Source organism: Rhincodon typus, chromosome 5 (assembly GCF_021869965.1).
Source record: "Rhincodon typus isolate 14 chromosome 5, sRhiTyp1.1, whole genome shotgun sequence".
Lineage (NCBI taxonomy): Eukaryota > Metazoa > Chordata > Chondrichthyes > Orectolobiformes > Rhincodontidae > Rhincodon > Rhincodon typus.
This window is the reverse complement of record NC_063336.1, coordinates 37,161,755-37,183,854: the sequence shown is the minus strand read 5'-3', so window position 1 is coordinate 37,183,854 and position 22,100 is coordinate 37,161,755. Positions and strand designations below refer to the sequence as shown.

Genomic DNA, 22,100 nt, shown 5'->3' with positions numbered 1-22,100 from the left:
TGGAGAAAAATCAGAGTTAACGTTTCGGGTCAAGTGGCTCTTCCTCAGAACCAACTGAGAACGTTCACTGGACCTGAAATGTTAACTCTGATTTCTCTCCACAGATACTGCCAGACCTGCTGAGCTTTCCTAGAAATTTCTGGTTTTACTTCTGATTTATAGCATCTGCAGTTCTTTCAGTTTTGATCAAGAAAGAATTGTGGATTAGGAGGCAGGAGGTTAGAATTTGGTGTTTGTAAAATGCCGGGGTTGTTCTTGCAGTATGGGTGGGGGGGGGGGGGTGCAATAGCGTGATCCCTTTAAAAGATCATGTGCATTTTCTGCGCTTAGAGATATAAAATGGATGCCTCCAAGTAGCAGTTTGAAAGTTTGTAAGCACAGAGAGTGCCCGAATTGAAACATCTGTACCAAAAGGCCATACAGTTAGCAGGCCAAGCAGCAGTTTTAACCAAGACAAGAAGGTTTTGAACTTAGCCAATCAATTTGAACCAGGTACTTTGATACCAAAAACCAATTAAAATTAAATCTGAAGGTTTTGACAACACAGGACCCATCCTATTGTAAGAAATATTGATATGTCATCAAGAGTATAAAAGAAGGGAGCAGTTGGACAAAGCTCCAGATCTAATTGCCATCTACCAGACCTCGGCAGCTCTCAGCTCTCAAGAGAGACTCACTGGCTCTCCAAGTTTCCTCTATGTCTTAGAGAAAGTACCAACAAAATAATAACGGTACCAACAGCACAACGAGTTAATATCCCTAACAGAAAAATTAATCGGAGAAGGCACAGAACATTCCAGAAGACACGTAACCTGGCTGTAATTTCGACAGACTAAATCCTTTTTTTCAAATATATAAGTGAGACTTGTATATATTGGAATAGCACACCATTAGAATCTAGCTCTATTTGGGAATAGTTAGTAATTAGAAGGGATGTATTCGGTTTGATAATAGTTTAGTTAATTTGTCCACTGTTAGATAAATAAATTATTACTTGTTGATTTTAAACTGAGTGTCAGGGATTTATTTTATTTAACCACTAGAAGTTGCTGAAAGGCAAGTTACACCACTTTTCACACATTTTACTGATTATGGGGCAATATGCTCCTCTTTAGGTGTTTCGGTTTTAGTTCTGAGAGGGGCTTCAACCTCTGCTTTATAACAGTAAGCTGTGTGTGGATGCAGAAGATGCGAACAAGGTTCTAAATGAGGATGTTTTTCTCTGTCCTCAGAAAGGGCAGAAATGCAGCATACATCCAAATTAAAGAGTAACATAAAGTATTAGATAAAATAAGCATGATGAGAAGGGAAGTAATGGAGGCACTGACACATTCACAGTTGGATAAATCACCAGGCCCATTTGAATTGCATCCTAGACTGTTAAGGGAAGTCAGCGAGGAATATTTTCAAATCTTCCATAGATATATTTGAGTTACCCAGGGATTGGAGGTCTGCAAACACTGTGGGGAGTGTGTGTGATTGTGTGATCGTTACAGTGCGTGTGATCGTGAGAAACAATAGGCCAATTAATTATAGGCTGGTCAGTGGGCAAATTACTGGAATCAACCCAGAGACAGGATTAACTATCACCTGGCGAGGCATGGGTTAATCAACATAGTTAACATGATTTTGTAAAGTCATGTCTTACAAATAATTTAAATTTATGAGGAAGTGACAAGAAGGATTGATGAAGGTAGTGCAATGGCTATTGCTTAATTGGCATTTGACACGGTCCCACGTGACATACTGTAAAAATAAAAAAAGAAAGCCCAAGAGATACAGGGGAGTGTGGTGAGTTGGATCCAAAATTGGTTCAGTTAAAGGTTGATATTTCTTTTTTGACTGGAAACTTATTGTCAGTGTTATTCCACAGGGCTCAATATTGGGTGTCTTGCTGTTTATTAACAATATAGACTTAAATGTGGGAGGCAAGTCTAGAAAATTTGCAGACAACATTAAAATTGCCTGGATAGTTGGCAGTGAGAAAGTTGCTGTCGAATGTTGAAGATGACTTAAGTATTAATAATTTAGTTGAGCAGGCAGAAAAGTGGCAAATGGAATACCACCTGAAAAAGTCCCACTTTTTGGGGAGGAATACACAACAAATGTTAGGGTATTAACAGAGGTAGAGATAGTGAGAGATCTGGGTTCCTGAAGAGGGCAGGACAGGTGGATAAGTTGGTAGAGAACATAAATGGGATTGTTTTCTCAATTGGTCAAAGTATTGAATACTAAAGCATGAATATAGTGCCAGAATTAAACAAGAGACACTGATTAAACCACAAGTGGAGTTGTGTGTGCAGTTCTAATCACCGCATTACAGGAAAAATGTAACTGCTTTACAGAGTGCAAAGGACATTGACAAGAATGTAGCCTGGGCTTTAAAAACTGCAGATATGGGGAAAGAACTCAGAGAATCACAGAATCCCTACTGTGTGCAAGCAGGCCATCAAGTCCACACCAATGCTCCAAAGTACATCCGACCCAGACTCGGCCCCCTACCCTATTACTGTAACACTGCATTTCCCATAGCTAATCCACCTAACCTGCACATCTTTAGACATGATAGAGTAGGGCTGCTTTCCTTAGAACAGAAGAAGCTGAGGGTGAATGGTGGAGCTGATTCGGGTTGGGGGTTGCGGGGGAGAGCGACAAAATTACCTACTCCTATCTCTTCTAGCCTTGTTCCAAAATCTCAAGTGGCAATTTTAATTTGATGCATGCCCCATGTATGCATTTTAATTTGCTCTCACAGTGAAATGATATCTGCACAGGTACTAACTTAAAAACAAATCTCTTGTGTATGGACCATATATGCAATTACAAAATGAAAACTAAGTAATGTTATTGTTAATTAACCTGATCTACTTTCTCCATTATTAAGATCCTGTTTTACAGCCAAGTATTTAAAATCTTTTCCCTGTTGAAAACCCATAACATCCTCCTCATTATGGAACCAACAAATCAATGCCATACCTCAAATGATGTGAAGGTGCCAGTGTTGGACTGGGGTAGACAAGGTCAGAAGTCATACAACACCACGTTATAGTCCAACAGGTTTATTTGAAATCACAAGCTTTCGGAGCACTGTTCCTATGTCAGGTGGAGTGAAGAGAAGCACACAGGCACGTAGTTTATAGGCAGATGGATCAAAAAATCATACAAATGGTGTGAGTGGAGTGTCAACAGGCTGAATAGCAAATGAAGGGATGATCTATAATCCAATTAACTGAGGCAGAGAGACAATTACAAAACATTAAAAATTAAAAATAAGGTGGCTCTAGAAATAAACCAAATGGCTAGAATAACATGATAGGTATGACAGTCACATGCTGAGGGTCTAACCAAAGTAACAAGCAATCCAAACTGTACAAACTAATTAAGGTGGAGAGATCATAACAAGTTATCAAGATGATAGTGTCAAGATTTCACAGATACAAAACAGTATGGTGGGGTTACATATAGTGCGACATGAACCCCAGATCACGGTAGAGGCCGTTTTCATGGGTACGGAACTTGGCTAGCAATTTCTGCATGGCAATTCTGCATTGTTGTATATCTCCAGGGCTGCCTTGGAGGATGCTTAGCCGAAAATCAGATGCTGAATGTCTTTGACCGCTGAAGTGTCCCCCGACTGGGAGGGAACATTCCTGTTTGGTGATTTTTGTGCAGTGTTCATTCATCCATTGCTGTAGTGTCTGCATGGTCTCGCCAATATACCATGCCTTGGGGCATCATTGCTTGCAGCATATGAGGTAGATGATATTGGCCGAGTCGCATGAGTATCTGTCGTGTACGTGGTGGGTGGTGTTCTCACGTGTGATGGTAGTATCCATGTCGATGATCTGGCATGTCATAGCAAGGTTGTGTGGTATTGTGTCCATGTTGTCCTGAAGACTGGGTAGTTGCTATGAACAATGGTCTGTTTAAGGTTGGGCGGTTGTTTGATGGTGAGAAGTGGAGGTGTACGGACGATCTTGGCGAAATGTTCGCCGTCATTGATGACATTTTGAAGGTTGTGAAGAAAATGGCGTAGTTTCTCTGCCCTGGGGAGAATTTTAACTTTTTTTTCGTAATTATCTCGCTGCCTCAATTAATTGGATTATAGGTCATCCCAGCACTGGTTATTCAGCTGTTGACACCCTACTGACACTTTGATCACCTGCGGAGACTCCACTAACACCATTTGTATTATTGTTTGATCTCTCTGCCTATAAATTATGTTGCTGCGTGCTTCTCTTCACTCCACCTGATGAAGGAGCTGCGCTCCAAAAGCTTGTGATTTCAAGTAAACCTGTTGGACTGTAACCTAGTGTCATGTGACTTCTGACTTCATACTTCAAATAAGTATTTGATCCCCTAAGGAAATAGTGTATTTTCAGCTGATATAAAATTATTATGACAAACCACAATATGCCATCCATAAGGGGTAAAAAGAAGCAAGTGTCCAATCCAAACTTTTGATTCCATTCTCATTTGTTGCAAAGATACTTTCAAGGAATTAAATACGAAGATCACAAGTTAAGAAAGTTGCCTATGCTGATGACCACTGACATTTAGGACTGAGAAAGACAGAAATTGAAGTATATTAACTGTGGGTCAAGAACAGGGGAACAGTAGAACATAACACAAATGAATTTATTAATAATTGTTTCCCAGCAGCTACATACATTTCCTCACTAGTACCCAGAACATCTGGTTGGCAGCATCAACTTGTTGATCAATTTCTATAATCAGTTAACATCATTTGACTGGCTGTTAAACATCATCTTCAGAAACAGTTATGAGTTTCTTTGACAACAGCAAATTTGTAATATTTTTCAAGCTAATATTTTAGGAATATCTCTGATCTGAAAAAGTAATTTGGCTAGTGTGAAAGAGCAACTACATTTCTGAAAATGTACATTAAACATTTTAACGGACAATGAACAGTACAGTACAGTGCAGATATGACAGACAGTATTCTTAATGTTAACAAGAAATCATGCACAGCACCATAATAATGATCTCTTGCGATCCAATGGAATTTCTTTAAAAAGGCAGCTACAAGCTCTTTCTCATATAAAATACTTATTTTTAGAAAGCTTATGAAATATAGAGAAATGTAAAAAAGAAGAAATTTGTGGCCACTATCATTGATTTTAAATTGAGGTCTACAAACATACCTGTTATTGTTATACTGCCGGTGGAAAAAATTTGAAGTGTGGCTTTTAACGCTTTAACTCTAAAAGATGCTGCAGGATGCAGTTCTGGCTCGTAGCTGCAAGAGAGAAAAAAAAAGTGGAATTTCAGTAACTAAGTAACATAATAAAAAAAGCACAACTACTTACAATGTAGTTTGAGATTATTTAAAAAAAAACACGAAGGAAAGAAAAGAATCGCTTCAATGAAATAAATCAAAATTCTGAACATACACAGCAGGTCTGTCAATATCTAAGGGGAAAAATTGTGAGCTTATATTTGGGATAGTGACTCCTTATCTATTCTGATCTTTTCCATTTGCACTAGCATCATAGTTATTGTCAATAACTTCCAAGTGCATACCTTGCAATTGGCCGATTTCTTTTTGTGAATTCTGGTAGCCTTATTTCAAATGGCATCGTGCATACAGCCAGGACATTGACAACTTTATAGCCAGCAAATTTTACCTTCAAAATATCAAAAAAAGTTATTTTAAAAACATGATCTAACACTGTTCTACAATGTAGTTAAATATCTGCCCAGTATTAGATTCATAGTTGACAGTCAAAATATTCAAATACGAAAATATTCAAACATCTGGCACATGTAATATTTAGACAATGCCTTCCTCTCTTTGGCACCAAAGTTATCATTCAAAACATGCTGATGGCATATACATCTTCCCTCTACTGGTTGTAATTATTTGATACGTATTTGTAGCAATCTAATTATTAATCTCTAGGGGGAAGGCAAATGGATAGCACAAAATTATCTTAAATTAAATAGTTGCAGAGCTGACAGGCTGTAGCAAATACTGCAAAGATCAATGTATGGGCCTAAGTCAATTACAATCCGTATTCACAAAGCGTTGTTTACAAGTGAGGGAAATTCAAAGTGGCTACAAAATGAATCCAATGGATGTGACCGGGCCAAAGACTTGCAAGATGGAACTATTATGTGGGAAAATGTGAAGTTGTCCATGATGGTGGGAAAAGTAGAATATTCTTAAATGATGACGGGAAAGTGTTCGTATTCACAAAGAGGATGCCCTTAAACGTGAATTACACAGAGTTAACAGGTAGATACAACAAGCAACTAGGAAAGCAAATGGTATTTTAGTCTCTATTGCAAAGTGATTAGAATAAAGGATTACATAAGCCTAACTGCAGTTACACAGTATTTCTATGGTCTCACTTAGGCCCTGCGTACAGTTTGCTTTTATTACTTGCCTTAGAGTAAGTGTACTAAATGCTCACCAAACTAATTTCGGAGATAAGTAGCAAACAAAAACGAAGTTGCTGGAAAAGCTCAGCAGGTCTGACAGCATCTCTGTGAAAAAATGATCAGAGCTAATGTTTTGGGTCTGGTGACCCTTCCTCAGAACACAGAACACAGTTCTGAGGAAGTGTCACTGGACCTGAAACGTTAACTCTGATTTTTCCTTCACAGATGCTGCCAAACCTGCTGAGCTTTTCCAGCAACTTCTGCTTTTGTTCCTGAATTCCAGCATCCACAGTTCTTTCGGTTTTGAGATAGGTAGATTGCCCTCTGAGGAAAGATGGAGTAAATTAGGCCTAATATATAATTGCCTCAAGTTTAGAAGAATGAAAGGTGATCTCATTGAAACATAGAAAATTCTTTAGTGGTTTGACAGGGTATGTAATAGGTGGGCGTTTCCCTGGCTAGAGAACCATTGCCTCAGAATAAGAGGTCAACCATTTCAGACTGAATTGAGGGGAAATTTCTTCAGAAGGTTGATAACCTCTTGAATTTAGGTCATCCCTCATTATTACGCTAATAGCACCTTTAATTAAAAGAGCCACCCTTCCATTCTTCCCTTTGTTTCCTGTCCTTTCTAAATGTCAGATACCTTTCAATATTCTGGTTCCAATCCAGGCTATCCTGCAGTCAAGGCTCAGTTATGGCCACTAGACTGTACTTATTTATCTCAATTTGTACAACTAGCTGATCACTATTTTTTGATTAGTTTGCGAGGCAGTAATGCCATCAGCATGGTTTCGTTCCCACAATGGCCGAGGCTACCATGGAGTACCCTCCTTTTCAGCCATTCATCTCCTGTTAAACCATCATCAGTTGTTGTCTCTCTCTCTCTCTCTCTCTGTCTCCATATAATGAGAACAGTCCTATAGTCTGTTAAGATTTTGGTGACTTTACCTTTACTGTAATTCATACTGAATTGCCACACTCCCAGAGAAATGGATCAGAATAAGCTAGAAAAATTGGCATTGCAATTTTTTTGGTCAGAAAATATTATCCATAATTAGAGGTAAAGGTAAAATAGATAATCAAACAGAAGCAGCTATTATCAATTTATTTCAAAATTTAAGGAATAATACAGAAAAGCCAAAACTAACCTACTTTAAGAAAGTGAAATGATATGTACTTAAGGGACTTCAGTTACTTTTTGTTCTATTATTATTTCAATTATATTGGCTGTTTTAGAATTCAGTTATACTGCTAATTTTGCAAAGCAGCTTCAGAAAAGCTATCTCACACCACTGTACTTAACAATGCATGAAACATAACTTAAGGTAGTGTAAGATTTGGTTCAGAAAACGCTCCATTTTAATTTCTCACACTGTAATCACACTGAGTTGTTTAGCATGTTTGGAATATGCAGACACTAAAGGGAACTCACTTGGTAGTAAATAAGACTTAAACTAAAACATTAAACAGACAATCCCTGACTCCTTCTGGCATGCTTACTTGGTAACCAAAGGACAAAGTATGACAACTTTACAGCATTCACATACTATGTTTGAATTACAGGTAGTTCTCCTATAACGCAATAGTTGCATTCTTGTGTGACCTTGCGCCATAGAAAATCACGTTATAGGGAGATCACTACAGAAAATCGCTATACCTGAAAATTTGTGTTATCCAAACAGTGTCCACTATTCATCAATCACGTCACAGCCAATTCGCGTTAACGAAACACGCATAATAGCATAACTACCTGAACATGGTCCACAGCAAGATGCTGTTCCAGAAAAATTCCTGAAGGAGCAGGGAACTTTGGCAATAATTTCCTGACTTCCAAGTTTATATGCACATGTGCAGAATCCAGAAATTTGTGTCTGATTTATTCCTCAGCCATAGCAATAGCTGACAGTTTCATTTTAACATTTAGTGCAAAGTTCAGATCATAAAACTATGCATACAACAGCTTCTTCTGGTTCTTAAGGGCTTTATTTGGAATCAGAAAGTGTAAGTGAGCTACTACCTTGCTGGTATTAATTTTATAACTCCTCGTTCTGCATGTTAGCGACAGTATGAAGACATTATTTGATTAGCACAAATTATAAATTATACAAGATATCGAGGAAGGCAAGGGAGGAGATTGCTGGGGCCTTGACAGAGATCTTTGCATTCTTTTTAGCCATACGCGAGATCTCAGAAGACTTAGAATAGCTGAGGTCATTCCTTCGTTTAAGGAGGGCAACAGGGATAATCTAGGAAATTATAGACAAGTGAGCCTTACATCAGTAAATTATTGGAAAATATTTTTAGGGACAGGATTTACTTGCATGTGGAAAGAATGGACTTACTAAGGATAGTCAGCATGGCTTTGTGTGGGGTAGTCTTGTTTCACAAATTTGAGTTTTCTGAGGAAGTAACAAAGATGAGGGTAGGGCAATGGATTTTGTCTACATGGACTTTGAAGCTTTTGATAATGTTCCCCATGGTATGCTGGTCCAGAAGGTTAAGTCGTATGGGATCCGTGCTGAGTTGCTAAGTTGAATACAAAATTTGGCCTAGTCATAGAAGATAGAGGATATTTTGGAGGGATATTTTTCTGACTAGAGGTCTGTGACAAGTGGTGTTCTGTAAGGATTAGTACTGGGATCTCTGTTGCTTGCAATACATATGAATGACCTGGGTGAAAACGTAGGTGGTCTGAATAGTAAGTTTACAGATGACACAAAAACTGGAGAATTTGTACCTAGTAAGGAAGGTTGTCAAAGGATCCAGCAGGACATCCTTGCTCGAAAGTTTGGCAGAGAAATGGCAGATGTCATTTAATCAGGGAAAGTGCGAGGTGATACATTTTGCAAGGTCAAATGCAAGACGAAAGTACACGGTAAATGACAGGACCCCTTTCATTGATATACAGAGGGATCTTGGGGTGCAAGTCCATTGAGCCCTGAAAGTGGCAACACAAATGGTTAAGATGGTAAAGAAGGCATCTGGCATAGATACCTTCATCAATCAGGCCACTGAGTGTAAAAATTGGTAAGTTATGTTGCAGCTCTATATAGCTTCAGTTAGGCCACATTTGGAATATTGTGTCCAGTTCTGATCATCACATTATAGGAAGGACGTGAGGCTTTGGAGAGTGCAAAGAGGTTTACCTGGATTTTGCCTGGTTTGGAATGTGTTAGCTGTAAGGAGAGGTGGGACAATATTGGATTGTTTTCACTAGAGCATCAGAGGCTGAGGGGTAACCTGATAAAAGTATATAAAATTTTGAGAGGCATGGATAGGATGGATAGTCAGACTGCTCTTCCCAGGGTGGAAACGTCAAATATTAGGAGGCAAAGGTTAAGGTGAGAAGGGGCAAGTTTAAAAGACATGTGCAAGGCAAGTTTTTTTTTTACACTGAGAGTGGTAGGTGCCTAGAACATGTTGCTAGGGGAGGTAGTAGAAGCAAATACAATAGCAACATTTGAGAGGCATTTGGACAGACACATGAACAGGCAGGGAATAGAGGGATCCAGACGACGTGTAGGAAGATGGGATTAGTTTAGAATGGCACCATGGTTGGCATGAACATAGTGGGTGAAGGGTCTGTTCCTGCGCTGTGTTGTTCTATGTTCTATTAGTTACACATTGTTAAGCACCTCAGGTGAAACTCAGCTGCCCCACTACCTGGCCCTCGCTGTAGCTGGTAATATTCAATCACATCAAAAGGTTACCTCCAAAGCCATCATCTTTTTTATATCTGCTTGTGAGACGTGGGCATTGCTGGCTGGGCCATCATTTATTGCCAGTCCCTAATTGCCCTTGAGAAGGTGGTGGTGAGCTGCCTTTTTAAATCGCTGTAGTGCGTGTGTATTACTTCTGAACATTTATTGCTGAAATTCTAAGTCGCTAACATTTTGCAAATAGTCTCCAAGGTGGTCCCTGTTGATTTTTCCACTTGTGCAATCCACAAGCCATAAAAGACATGAATTACCGAGTTCTGTGTACTCATAACACCCACATTTTCATCACTCCTGGTCCCATCAACATCCAATGGCTTACTGTGTTCTAGAATTCTTCGTCTTAACTTTCACATCCCTCCAAGATTTTGGTCCTGCCTATTTCTGCTGTTTCCTCTAGCACTATATTGTTATATAAACTTATGTGACACTTTACAAACTTATCCCATCACATTCCTTTCATCTTATCAACAGCAGTTGCATCTTTAAACTTTCTCTTTGATTTCAAAAGTTCATAGTCTTTTTTGATCTGCTTTCCTTTAAAAATTGCTCTGTACCACTTTCCATAAGGTAATCAGCATGAAAAAATTGTTGTTAATAATAGGCCTTGCATTGTTGAGCATATGCTTAGGAATTAAGAGGAAGAAAGCCTCTTTAAAGTAGTATCACATTATAAATGTCCACCAATTTTTTTTTGCTGGAATGGAAATACTCCTAGAGTCACCCCATTCTAGGCTGCATAGACAACTGTAACATCACTGGGCTCAATTCTATGGGATAGGAGATGTGAGGGGCAAAATAATCAGGAAGGTTGTGCCAAGGCTATCTACTTGCCACCATAGTATTTTGCCAGTGGCAGGGGAAGGTGGGGAACGTCCTTGCTGTCTAGAAAGTGATTGTGTCACCTACGTAGGCTCCTTCCTTCTAGAGTAGCATACACTAGGTTGTGCGGCTCACGTAGGTCCCTTTCTGGGTGGCAGTGCCCCTTTCCCTTTCCCTGTCAATCACCACCCTGCCCTTTATAAAAACTTGCCTGACACTCCGAGGCTTCTTGTTGACACAAAAAAATCTATTAGACAGCAAAGGAATATTTCACATTCATGTCCTCTTTACAAAGATCCTTACCTAGACCTTACTAGTCTTTTAATAAGACAGAATAGTGGAGCTAAGGAACGGAATTATAAAGTATTAGCATATTTGGCCAGCTCAATTTAACATCACAGGTTTGCATTTGAAGGTAAGATAAATTTAATAAGTTGGGCAGAATTTAAACAAAGTAAGACATACAAATGAAATCAAACCTAACTCTTACCAGAGTTTAAAATTTAAACTTTAGCAGAGTATGATGGCAAATGAGTGCAAAACTTATAGAGAAAAGGACAAGTTGTGTAAAAACTAGACACCAAGAATCTAAATCATTAGCTTAAATTTAAGTGATCTGAGTGATTTCAACAGCTCGATATTTAGACTTACTATACGAATGTAACGTACAAGTGAATTACCTGAAAACCCAGTTTCTGCAGAAGGCGGGCTAATCTTCGAGCACCAGTTTTTGCATCTTCTTCACTAAATGGTATTTGAAAATATTCTCTTAGCGTTATACAAAAAGATATTGTGACACATACATTACTTCATCTGAAATATAATAAAAACTATTGCACAGATTTTAAATACTACATTACAGGTGCGATTATCTCCTCCCTGGAGGCTGAGAGGGATATGTTGAGAAAGCCAAATAACAGGGTATATTGGTCCTACAGAAATACTCGCAGACCCTCTTGCCACCTCAACAATTAAGTGCTGGGCAAGAAGTTCCACTGGGGACTGTCTCAGCCTGCCATCAATTAAGGCCTTTTTAAGAGCTCAAATCATTGCTACCCAAGGCCTCAACTCACCATCAGCCCAATTACCTGCTTTTCTAGTCGGTGATAAATGAAACTTGCCAACATGGTTTGGGTTGAAAGGATCTCCATTGTCCCAATCTACTACAGGAACAAGGGAGCAAGGAGGTGGCTGCTGAAGATATACCCCCTACCCTTGCCTCTGACCCTGCTGCTCTCAAAGTAAACAACATACCTTCCTACCGTTCGAAACTCTGAAGTCTGCACCTCCAGATACAATATCTCGGAGAAAGAAGCAGACGGCTGGTTGGTTGACAGCTTCTGGTAGGGGCGGGAATTCACTATCAAGGCTCATGATTTGCAGAGAAGCCCACCAATTAGATCTTAAGTGATTGTAGCTTTAGCTGTGAGCTCTTTTATTAGTGGGGAGTCAGTCACTTCAGAAGATGATTACCCCTATAGAAATCTCGACCTAAAATTTATCTTTGGATTAGGGAGTGTTCTTAATAAAATTAAAAAAAAACATAATAGCTAGTTGACATCGTAATAGTCTACTCTGCATTATTGATTAACATAATTGAATAAAATAGAAAATCATAGAATAATAAAATCCCTACGGTGTGGAAGCAGGCCATTTGGCCCATCAGGTCTACACTGCCCCTCCAAAGAGCACCCCACCCAGATTCATCCCTCTACTCTATCCCTGTAACCCTGCATTTCCCATGGCTAATCCACCTAGCCTGCACATCTCTGGAGACTATGGGCAATTTAGCATGACCTAATCCACCTAAACTGCACATCTTTGGAGGACAAACATCTCAGTCAATTTGACCTTACTGGGGTCAAAAACAAATGATTGCTGTTTAGTATCCTAATGTACACCTTGATCAAATGTTCCTTTCTATTGGTTCATGATTCATAAAAGGCGGCCAATATACAACTTCCTACATACTTCCTCACACCACCCCTATCAAAAATGCCATATTTCCTGTGCAAGGTTGTCCACATATTGATTACTGAAATGTGATTAGAACTCCTGAATTGTGATTATACACTCCCAGAGCTTTAGCTCAGAACTCAACAGTTAGACTAAAATTTGTTTTGCAAATCCTGTTGAGCCTCTAATGTTAATGCTTTTTTACCTCCAATACATTAGTATTTATCCTTCCAAGCAGAAAATTATCACTAATTTGTTTACGATTATATACTCCACCCCTATTCATATAAACATGGATAGAATTTTTTGCACTTATTTGGAAAAGCACAGGTCAACATTCGTAAAAGTTAAGTTCGTAAGATGAAGTATGTCAACACTCTGTGTTAATAGTAGAAAAAAAACCTTTTAGAAAGAAAATGAAGTTCTTACCTCGTAGCTCCAGTGCATATAATTTTCCCTGAGGACCAGATTGTGGCTGTTATCCTAGGTTTCCTCAGTTTCATTAATACCTTCTGCAAAAATACATATGAAAATATCGCAGTGTCTTAGTCACAGAACTCCTGCTACATTCACTATGCATTTATACTTTAATTGAATTCTGAATCATGTTATATGTAAAATATGAAGAGCTGCTTAGGTAAAAGTACTCACATATAACATGCGCCTAAAGTTTGAAATGTTTACGAATGTAAAAACATATATTGTATATGCTCTATTTACAGCTATACAGCCTGTCATTTTATATTACATCAATGCAGCAACTAGCGATCATTTTCAGCACTTTGCTTTACCTTATCCATAATATGATTAGAATTTTACATACATGCTCTCTCTGTATTATTCCCTGGATGCAAGTCTAACCTAATATTGATCAAGGATCAGCTTACTACTTTATTGATTTTTTAGGCTAATACAATCAAAGTATGATTGTTAATTTATCAATACTTCACACATAAAAATCAAGTTATTATATACAAGACACTTACTATAACAGTGAAAAGTGTACATAAACTTTTAAAAAGCATTTAAGATCTCTGTTCCTGTAAAATAAAATAATGTTTCTGTGTGAGCAGGTGGATATTCGAGTCATTTGAACATTCAATAGGAACACAGGATCAGAATTACACTTTTTAGCCCCTCAATCTTATTGGTCATTCAATTCAATTAAATCACGACTAATCTGAACCCAAAACTCTCATTGCCCACTTTTAATTCATATTCCTTGGTGCCTAATAAAAAACTTTATCATGGTGTTGAAAATTTCAATTCACCCACCAATCAGAATGTTTGGGAGTGTTACAGATTCTCACTACACAATGGAAAAAGATTTTCCTGTATTTATCACATTGAACACCTTTATTATTAAATAATTCAATTAAATCACTTGCAAAACTCTAAACTCCACAGAATACGAGCCATGTATTCCATTACTTCTAGCTGTTTTTGCTCCAAGATTATACTGCTTAATCTACAATGTACCCTTGCAAAGATCCACCTGTTTCTCCAGCAACATACTGCCCAAAATGAAATGCAATTGTGCATTACGTTCTGCATCTGTGGGGATAGATGCTCTCAATTATTAGTTTAAAAGATATGCTATGAAATATAAGGGTCAATTTCCAAGATGTGCAACCATTATGCAGCCAGTCAGGGGCACATATCAAGAATCACAAGCATGCACTCCATAATTTTCTAATTTACCCTTTACTAAATTTACTCTTTCACATTGTGTTGTAGTAATACCAACTTCATATACAGGACTACATTATATTATGTTAACTCTTTTCCTTTTTAAATACCTATAGAAAATTTTACCATCTATTTGTATATTTCTGGCTAGCTTTCTCTTGCACTTTAATTTTTCTTATTCATCTTTTAGTCATTCTTTGCATACTGTGCAATTTTCTGGTATGCAATACATCTTTGCTCAATTAAATTCTTATTGTGGGTGCACCCCCTAGAATTTTTCTTTCTCATTGCAATGTATTCATTTAGTGCAATTTAAAATGCCCTTTTTATTTAATTTCAATAAGAAAATTCAACAACGTGTCCTTGACAGATCCCTGAAGTTGGCTCGACAGGTAGATAGAGGTGGCACAGAGGCATATGGGATACCTTCCTTTATTGGTGAGATATTGGGTACAAAAGGAGGAGTGTAATGCTGGAACTTTGTAAGATACTGGATAGGCCACAGCTGGAGATGTTTATGTATGTCTGGTTACACACATTACAGGAAAGACATAATTGCATTAGAGAGATTATAGAGGCGATTTAGAAGAATGTTGCCAGGGTTTTAAAGTTGCAGCTCTCATGAAAAATTTAATAGACTAGGGTTCTTTTCATTAGAACAGAGAAGGCTCAAGGGTGACTTAACTGAGATGTACAAAATTATGAGGGACTTGGATAAAGTGTATTATAAGGTTGACCTATTTCCCATCATGGAGAGGTCAATTATTAGGCCATAGTTTAAAGGTGATTTGTAGAAGCATTAAAGGAGACAAGTACCTGAGAGCAGTGAGTGTCTGGAATTCACTACCCACTTTAACTGCATGCTACTAGATAACAAGGAATTCTACATATGGCAAATTCACCCTCTTGTCTTTGTGAGAACATGTTTTCACTGCGTTCATTAAATCTCACATGTGATTGGCTCTCTCAGATTTGTCAATAATTTTCCTTCAAGTAGCTACATTCAGCCCACTTTTGCCAAATCATCTCTCAATATCCTAAGTTTGTCTTCCATAATTTGGAACTTTAGTCTCATTCTAATGTTGTCCTTTTCCACCCCTCCTGCCATTCTTATTGTGTTTCTTTATTTTGTTCAATTATTCATTTCCTTTTTCATAATTTAAGCTATAGGATAGTTTAACCAGCTTCATACGTACGTTCTGAAGAAGGGTCCAGACCAAAAATGTCAGCTTTCCTGCTCCTCTGATGCTGCCTGGCCTGCTGTGTTCATCCAGTTCTACACCTTGTTATCTCAGACTCCAGCGTCGGCAGTTCCTACTACCTCATACATACTTTGTTTTGTTGGAAGACACATTTGTCTTCACGGTTTGCAATCTATTGTTTTCCCTGAGCATGTCTTAAACTGGATATCTCTGCAATGTAGTGCACATCACTAGCTCAATCCCTTGCGCCCAGTTCCAAGATAAAATATGCATTTGTGTGGGAAACTTTGTAGTTAGCACTCGTCAACCTCAATGTTGATACTTATGTGGATTACACTCACTGAACCCTTTCATATCAAGTTCTTTCCTAATCATGAGAAACATCCTTAACCCTGGCACCAAAAAGGCATCCCTGGCAACCAAGGAAATTCTCAATGCAGGGAACTATATTTTCAACTATACTATGCCCTATTTGCTTCTCCCTTTCGAAAAGCCTCCTTCAGCAGTGCCATAATTAGTTTGCTCAAATAGCCACCCAAAGAGCATCACTTACACAAGTAGGGAGCATTTTGAACTTTTTTGGGTGAAGTCAAAGGACAAGGCTCCTCCAGCACAGGAGGTGGGTCCCCCTAACCGCTTCATTTGTAGTAACCTATCCTCAATTGTTAACCAGAAATATACCTTACCCAAGAGGTAAAAAACAGCTTCCTGAATAAAAAGTGTTCAAGAAACTCTCCTGATGCCCTGCGACCTAAAATTTCACCCCAACAATTCTAAGTTGAAATTCTTTAATATGGAAGATACCTACTGCAAATATGGCTATCCTGGATGACAACAATTTTGACAACACCCTGGAGCAGCCGTCCCTACCTAACATTTTGTTATTTAATCACTGTAGATCGAGGAAAAAGTCAATTCCATTTTTACAGACTTAAAAATCATGTTTTGGGTATACTTGCCAGAAAAATTAAACAATAACCCCACCAACTTTCAGCCATGACATGCTAGGCTTGCATTACTAGTGAATGTCAAACTTAGCCCCACAAATGCACATTGCACCTTGGAACTGGGGGCAAGAGATCAAGCTAGTGATGTGTGTTACACTGCAGAGATATTCAGGACTCCAAACACGCTCAGGGAAGACAATGGATGGCAAACAGTGAAGACCAATGTGTCTTCCAACAAAACAACGTATGTATGAAGCTGGCTAAGCTAAAAGTCATAATATTTGCTAACTTGACAGATTACAGTGGCATAAAGGAATTTAATGTTTGTGAACATCTGGTATCTCAATGGGAAGAGGAATCCACCTGACGGGGGTCAATACACCACGTGAACAGGAATCAGCCACTGCCCTAATCATGAGAAGCAGATATCAGAATGGGTCCACAAAAACTGAGTGGTATAATCATTATCAGAAATGCAACATGTGTATATATATTTAAGTAGGTCAAATCAAATCCCAAGCCCATCAAACATTTCAGAGCAACAGGTAGTTCGTGTGGCTGCTTAACAGAACAAAAAATGTCAAATGTCGCGGTTGAAAGCCAAGATTACTCAGAGATTACTAAAATATCTGTGCCAAAATTACCAGTTACCAAAAGTTCATCATCAGAGTGACAAATCATGAGCAGCCATGATACATTAGCAACATGAAGTAGTCATGAATTTCAATATGCCCAGTAATTGAACTGTGGAATGGGAACATTTGATAATAGTTCTAGCAATAACCAAACCACGTAAGAAAAGATGGAATGAGGTTATGGATCAATGATGTGTGGAACGTGTATCCTGGCGGCCAATATAAAACATGCAGTGTATTAGTCTGGCGCACATTCAGATACCATGTAATTGACGAAATGAAGAGGTGCCTATGAAGCAAATATACACTCATTGCAGTAATTCCTGGGGGTCCAACAGCTGTGATTCAACCTTTGGATGTGTGCCTCAACAAAATAATCAAGGATCATGTTCACACTAAATGAAATTGGCAGATGGTTGTTACAGAAAAACCTTCACAAGAAGTGGAAATATGCACACTATTGTTTTGTGTAGTTTTGTCCTTATATTGTGGGATGCTGTTTTTCTACAAAATGCAAAGATATCATTCGGAGATGTGCAATTTTCAATGGATGGAGAGAAGAATGACTTGTTGTGGAAGGATAGTGCCAAAATCTGATCCAGACTGCAATCTCTCTGATGATGCCATAGCTAAGGTGACTCAAGTGAATCTGATGACCTCTCTACACCAGATACCAAAGACAAAGAATTTGACAAGTTTAAAAATGTTTGCATTATAGCTAAAGGAATTTTTCTACAATGAATTTATTCAATAAACTGTGCAACATTAACTTATGAACTTTTTCTCCATTTTAAAATGGTAACCTAATGGAAATAAGCACTCCGAAATTTATAGTAACCATCTGCTTTGTCACAAAGTTTAAATTTGCCTATATCCACTTATCTCCTTTTAAAACAAAGTACTGATACTCACATTTATCAAAATCATACAGTGTACATTAAGTAAGATAAGTGTTAAAAAGATATGCCTTTACTAAAACTGAAGGTCAGTGAGCCACTTTGAAATTTCCATATTAAACATGTTAACTAAATACAACAGAAATTATTAACCTACCGCTTATTGAATAATTTAGCAATCACAACTGTCCACCATAGATCGCAACAGAGTTTACTGCAAATAATGTAACAATGCAGAAGCGATGACATGAACAGATGAACTTACTCCAACATCTCTTTTGTAGATCACATTCGTTCCTTCCAGTGCAATCTTCCGGAGATTTAAATGGCATCTTGTTTTAAAGACACAGACTACGTTTGTTATCAAAATATCCAGTGCAATATCATTGTCGGGTTCCATGGGTATGGCTTGTTATCCAACTGACCAACAGGCAGCATACCATCTAGATAGTGCTATACTAGATTAGAAGAACAAAATGTTAACTTGATATGTGGTGCTCTCTTTACAACAATAAATCTACTGTTATTCAGTATCTGGAGTACCTTATTAAAATTGCATCCATGAAACAAGTCAAAGAAATTTACATGTTACTACAAGTATGATACTGCAGAGGAGTACAGTACTGTACAGACTCAAAATTTTTTGGTTATGCTCTTGACAATCAGGAATCTAAAAGTACTTGCCATAGTCAGCTGGACAGCCAATTCTAGAGTATCGGTAAAGGCAGATATAAACAAAGTCTAGCAGAAAGGACACCAGTGAACCTACAAGTGAAATAAAAATGGTATCTCAGTTTTAATATCAACTTGTTTTATAGCTTAACGCTCTAGAAATTGCTGTATGTAATGTAATAATAACCACAAAAAAGAAACGGGCATTCACAAAAACCCAATATAATCACAAAATAACTGCAGTTGAAGTTCTGTTCCTGAACTTTAAAAGCCAAACTTGGGAACATTGTTAAAAAGAAAGTGAGTTAGATATAATGTTTATATGACAGATTGATAGCTAAGCTTGTTCTTTGTTCATGTTCAATATCATAACTTTACTAGGAAGAATTTGCTGACAATTGAGCCCATTATTCCATACCACAAGCCATCACAAAATGGACAAATGTATAAAATCCAACTGAGACAACTAAAACAGCCAATTTACCTACCTCACTGTTACTCAAAATAAAAGCAATCCACACCAGGTTTCTCAGCCACAGGAAAAAACAACTATTTATTGCAACACATATCTTTTAACATGAGCAGTGAAAAGATTTATATTGATGCACATTAGCCATAACCCTTCAAAAAAAAAAATTATATACACAATCACAATTAAAATAGACAAAAAAAAATGATTTTACACATATGCTACAGGTGGAAAAAAGAATATGTACAAAATTTCAAAGATCAAAAGTCCAAACCAAAAGATGGAAAGTTATTTCCACTCAATTCTTTTGATTTTTGCAATTATGAATTGTATCCAAGTAACAGAATACCTCAGATGCAAAATGCTAAAAAATGTTCCGAGCCAACCAATCCTGGAGTGGATGTCGCTGAAAGCTGTGGGAGAAAGGGGCTGTTAGTTGATGCCGTGCATGTTGGAAATGTGCTCCAAAGAATTTATTTTGAATATTCATTGTGAAGAATTTATAGTCCTAAATGTGGTGGTTACAGGATTGCTCAGCAGACTGTGAGTCCTGTTGAGAAACATTTTGAAGTGCATTTAGAAGGACTCTGTCTGTAAGGTGATGGTTGTTCTTCAGCTTGATGTGTGACAGGTGGACCATAAATCTTCACTTGTTAGAATTCTTAAGCTAATTTGATTTTCTCACATGGAGAGAGAAAAAGAGTGAAGGGGGAGCAGCAGGAGGAGAAATGGATGGTTTCTATCTGCAGGCTCTGGAAGTTTCTTTCCTCTGATGCTCCTGGCACGTACAACTTTTAACAGGCTGCAGTTCAGTTGGAAGGTTGTTGTCAGGTAGAACCTTTAACTTGAAAGGCTCTCGGTGCTGCTCAGTCTCAAATTCTTTAGCTTACTGCTTTAAAAAGCACAGCTCAACAATATGCAACGAATGCTTAGTTTTCAAGTTGCAAAACTCACCTGCTTTCTTGGTTACAGCATTCCAACTTCTATTCCAGTTCATAGCTCCAAAAAAAAAGTCTAACACGTAAATATAGATGAAAGTGAAACAGGAAAAATATTTATAATTAATAGCAAATTGCTGTTTTCAATGTTCACATATCAAAGAGTATATTTTTGTCAATGTTAGTTTTCTTTAAGCCTCAAAAATACAGTTCAATATTTCTTTTATTCATAAATGGGATGTGGACATCGCTGGTTTGCCCAGCGTTTATTACCGATTTCTAATTGCCCTTAAGAATGTGCTGGTAAGCTGCCTTCTTGAACAAATGCAGTTCGTTTTGTGCAGGTACACCCACAATGCTATTAAGGAGAGAATTCCAGGATTTTGATCCAACAACACTGAAGGAACAGCAATATATTTCCATACCAGGAATGGTTTGCAGGGAAATTGACTGGGCAAATCTATTGCCCATGCCCTTCTAGCTGGAGTTATACCTGACATTGGAAGGTGCTGCTTAAGGTGCATTTGTGAATTTCTGCAGTGCATTTTGTAGATGGTACTCACTGCTGCTATTTTCTGAGCATCAGTGGTGGACGGATTTCATGTTTATGGATGTGCTGACAATCAGGTGTGCTGCATCGTCCTGGAATTTGTCAAGCTTCTCAAATATTGTGGAGCTGTACTCATCCGGGCAAGAGGGGAGGATTCCATCACACTCTTGTTGTGTACCTTGTAAGCGGTTGGTAGACTTTGAGGAGTTATAATGTGAGGTACTTGCTGAAGAATTCCTAGCCTCTGACCTGCAATTGTAGCCACAGTATCTATATGCCTAGTCCAGTTGATATTTTGATCAACATTAACCCCCAGCATGTTTACAGTGAGAGATTAATTGATGGAAACACCAAGGGATGATGGGTAGATTGTCTCTGATTGGAGATGGTCATTGCCTGGCACTTGTGTGGTAGGAAGGCTAATTGCCACTTGTCAGTCCAAGCCTGGAGACTGTCTAGGTCTTGCTGCATTTAAATAATGTATTGCTTCAGTATCTAAGAAGCTGTGAATGGTGCTGAACACAATTGGTTGATGACTGCACATCACCACTTCTGACATTAGTATCAAGGGAAGGTCACTTATGAAGCAGCTAAAGATAGTTGGGCCTAGGACACTACCCTGAGGAACTCCTGTTGAGATATCCTGGAGCTGAGATAACTAGCCTTCAAAACCACAACCATCTTCTTTTGTGCCAGGTATGACTCTAACCAGAGAGATTTTGCCTGTTACCATGGACTCCAGTTTTGCTGGGATTCCTTGATGTTTCACTGTCAAACATGGCCACGATGCCACAGTCAGTCACTCTCACCTCTCAACTGGAGTTGAGCTCTTTCATCTATCTTCAAACCTAGATTGTAATCAAATCAGGAACTGAAGTGGCCTCTGGTGTAACACAAACCTATCAGATTATTGCTAAGCAAATGCTACTTGATAACACCATTAATTACCCCTTCTATCATCTTACTGATGAGATCTTGACTGTCCAGGTTAGATTTGTATTGCTGTTAGCATGTCCAAGACATAACTGGGAAATTTTCCACACTGTCAGACATTGTGTAGTAGCTGTTCTGGCACAGCTTGGATAGAGGCGCTGCAAGTTCTGGAGCACAAGTATTCAGGGCTATTGCTGGAATGTTGTCAGAGCCCATTGCCTTGTCATTTCTCAATGTCCCACAGAGTGAATCAAATTGGCTGAAGAA

General features: G+C 38.3%; 1 protein-coding gene across 7 annotated transcripts in view; it reads right to left on the bottom strand.

The window, feature by feature from the left end:
- The window catches only part of tbpl1 (TBP-like 1), a 48,735-nt gene that overhangs the window by 5,342 nt on the left and 21,293 nt on the right, over positions 1 to 22,100 (bottom strand). For 6 of the 7 annotated variants that reach the window (XM_020535987.2, XM_048596919.1, XM_048596917.1 and 3 more), the window contains 6 exons: positions 18,956 to 19,036; positions 18,537 to 18,729; positions 13,332 to 13,414; positions 11,627 to 11,690; positions 5,545 to 5,648; positions 5,166 to 5,260 (listed from right to left, as the gene is read on the bottom strand). In XM_020535987.2, coding sequence (XP_020391576.2) covers positions 5,166 to 5,260; positions 5,545 to 5,648; positions 11,627 to 11,690; positions 13,332 to 13,414; positions 18,537 to 18,671 — 481 coding nt within the window. In that variant the 5' untranslated portion in view covers positions 18,672 to 18,729; positions 18,956 to 19,036. The remainder of the gene's footprint in view (positions 1 to 5,165; positions 5,261 to 5,544; positions 5,649 to 11,626; positions 11,691 to 13,331; positions 13,415 to 18,536; positions 18,730 to 18,955; positions 19,037 to 22,100) is intronic. The other variant, XM_048596920.1, reaches the window with a different exon arrangement.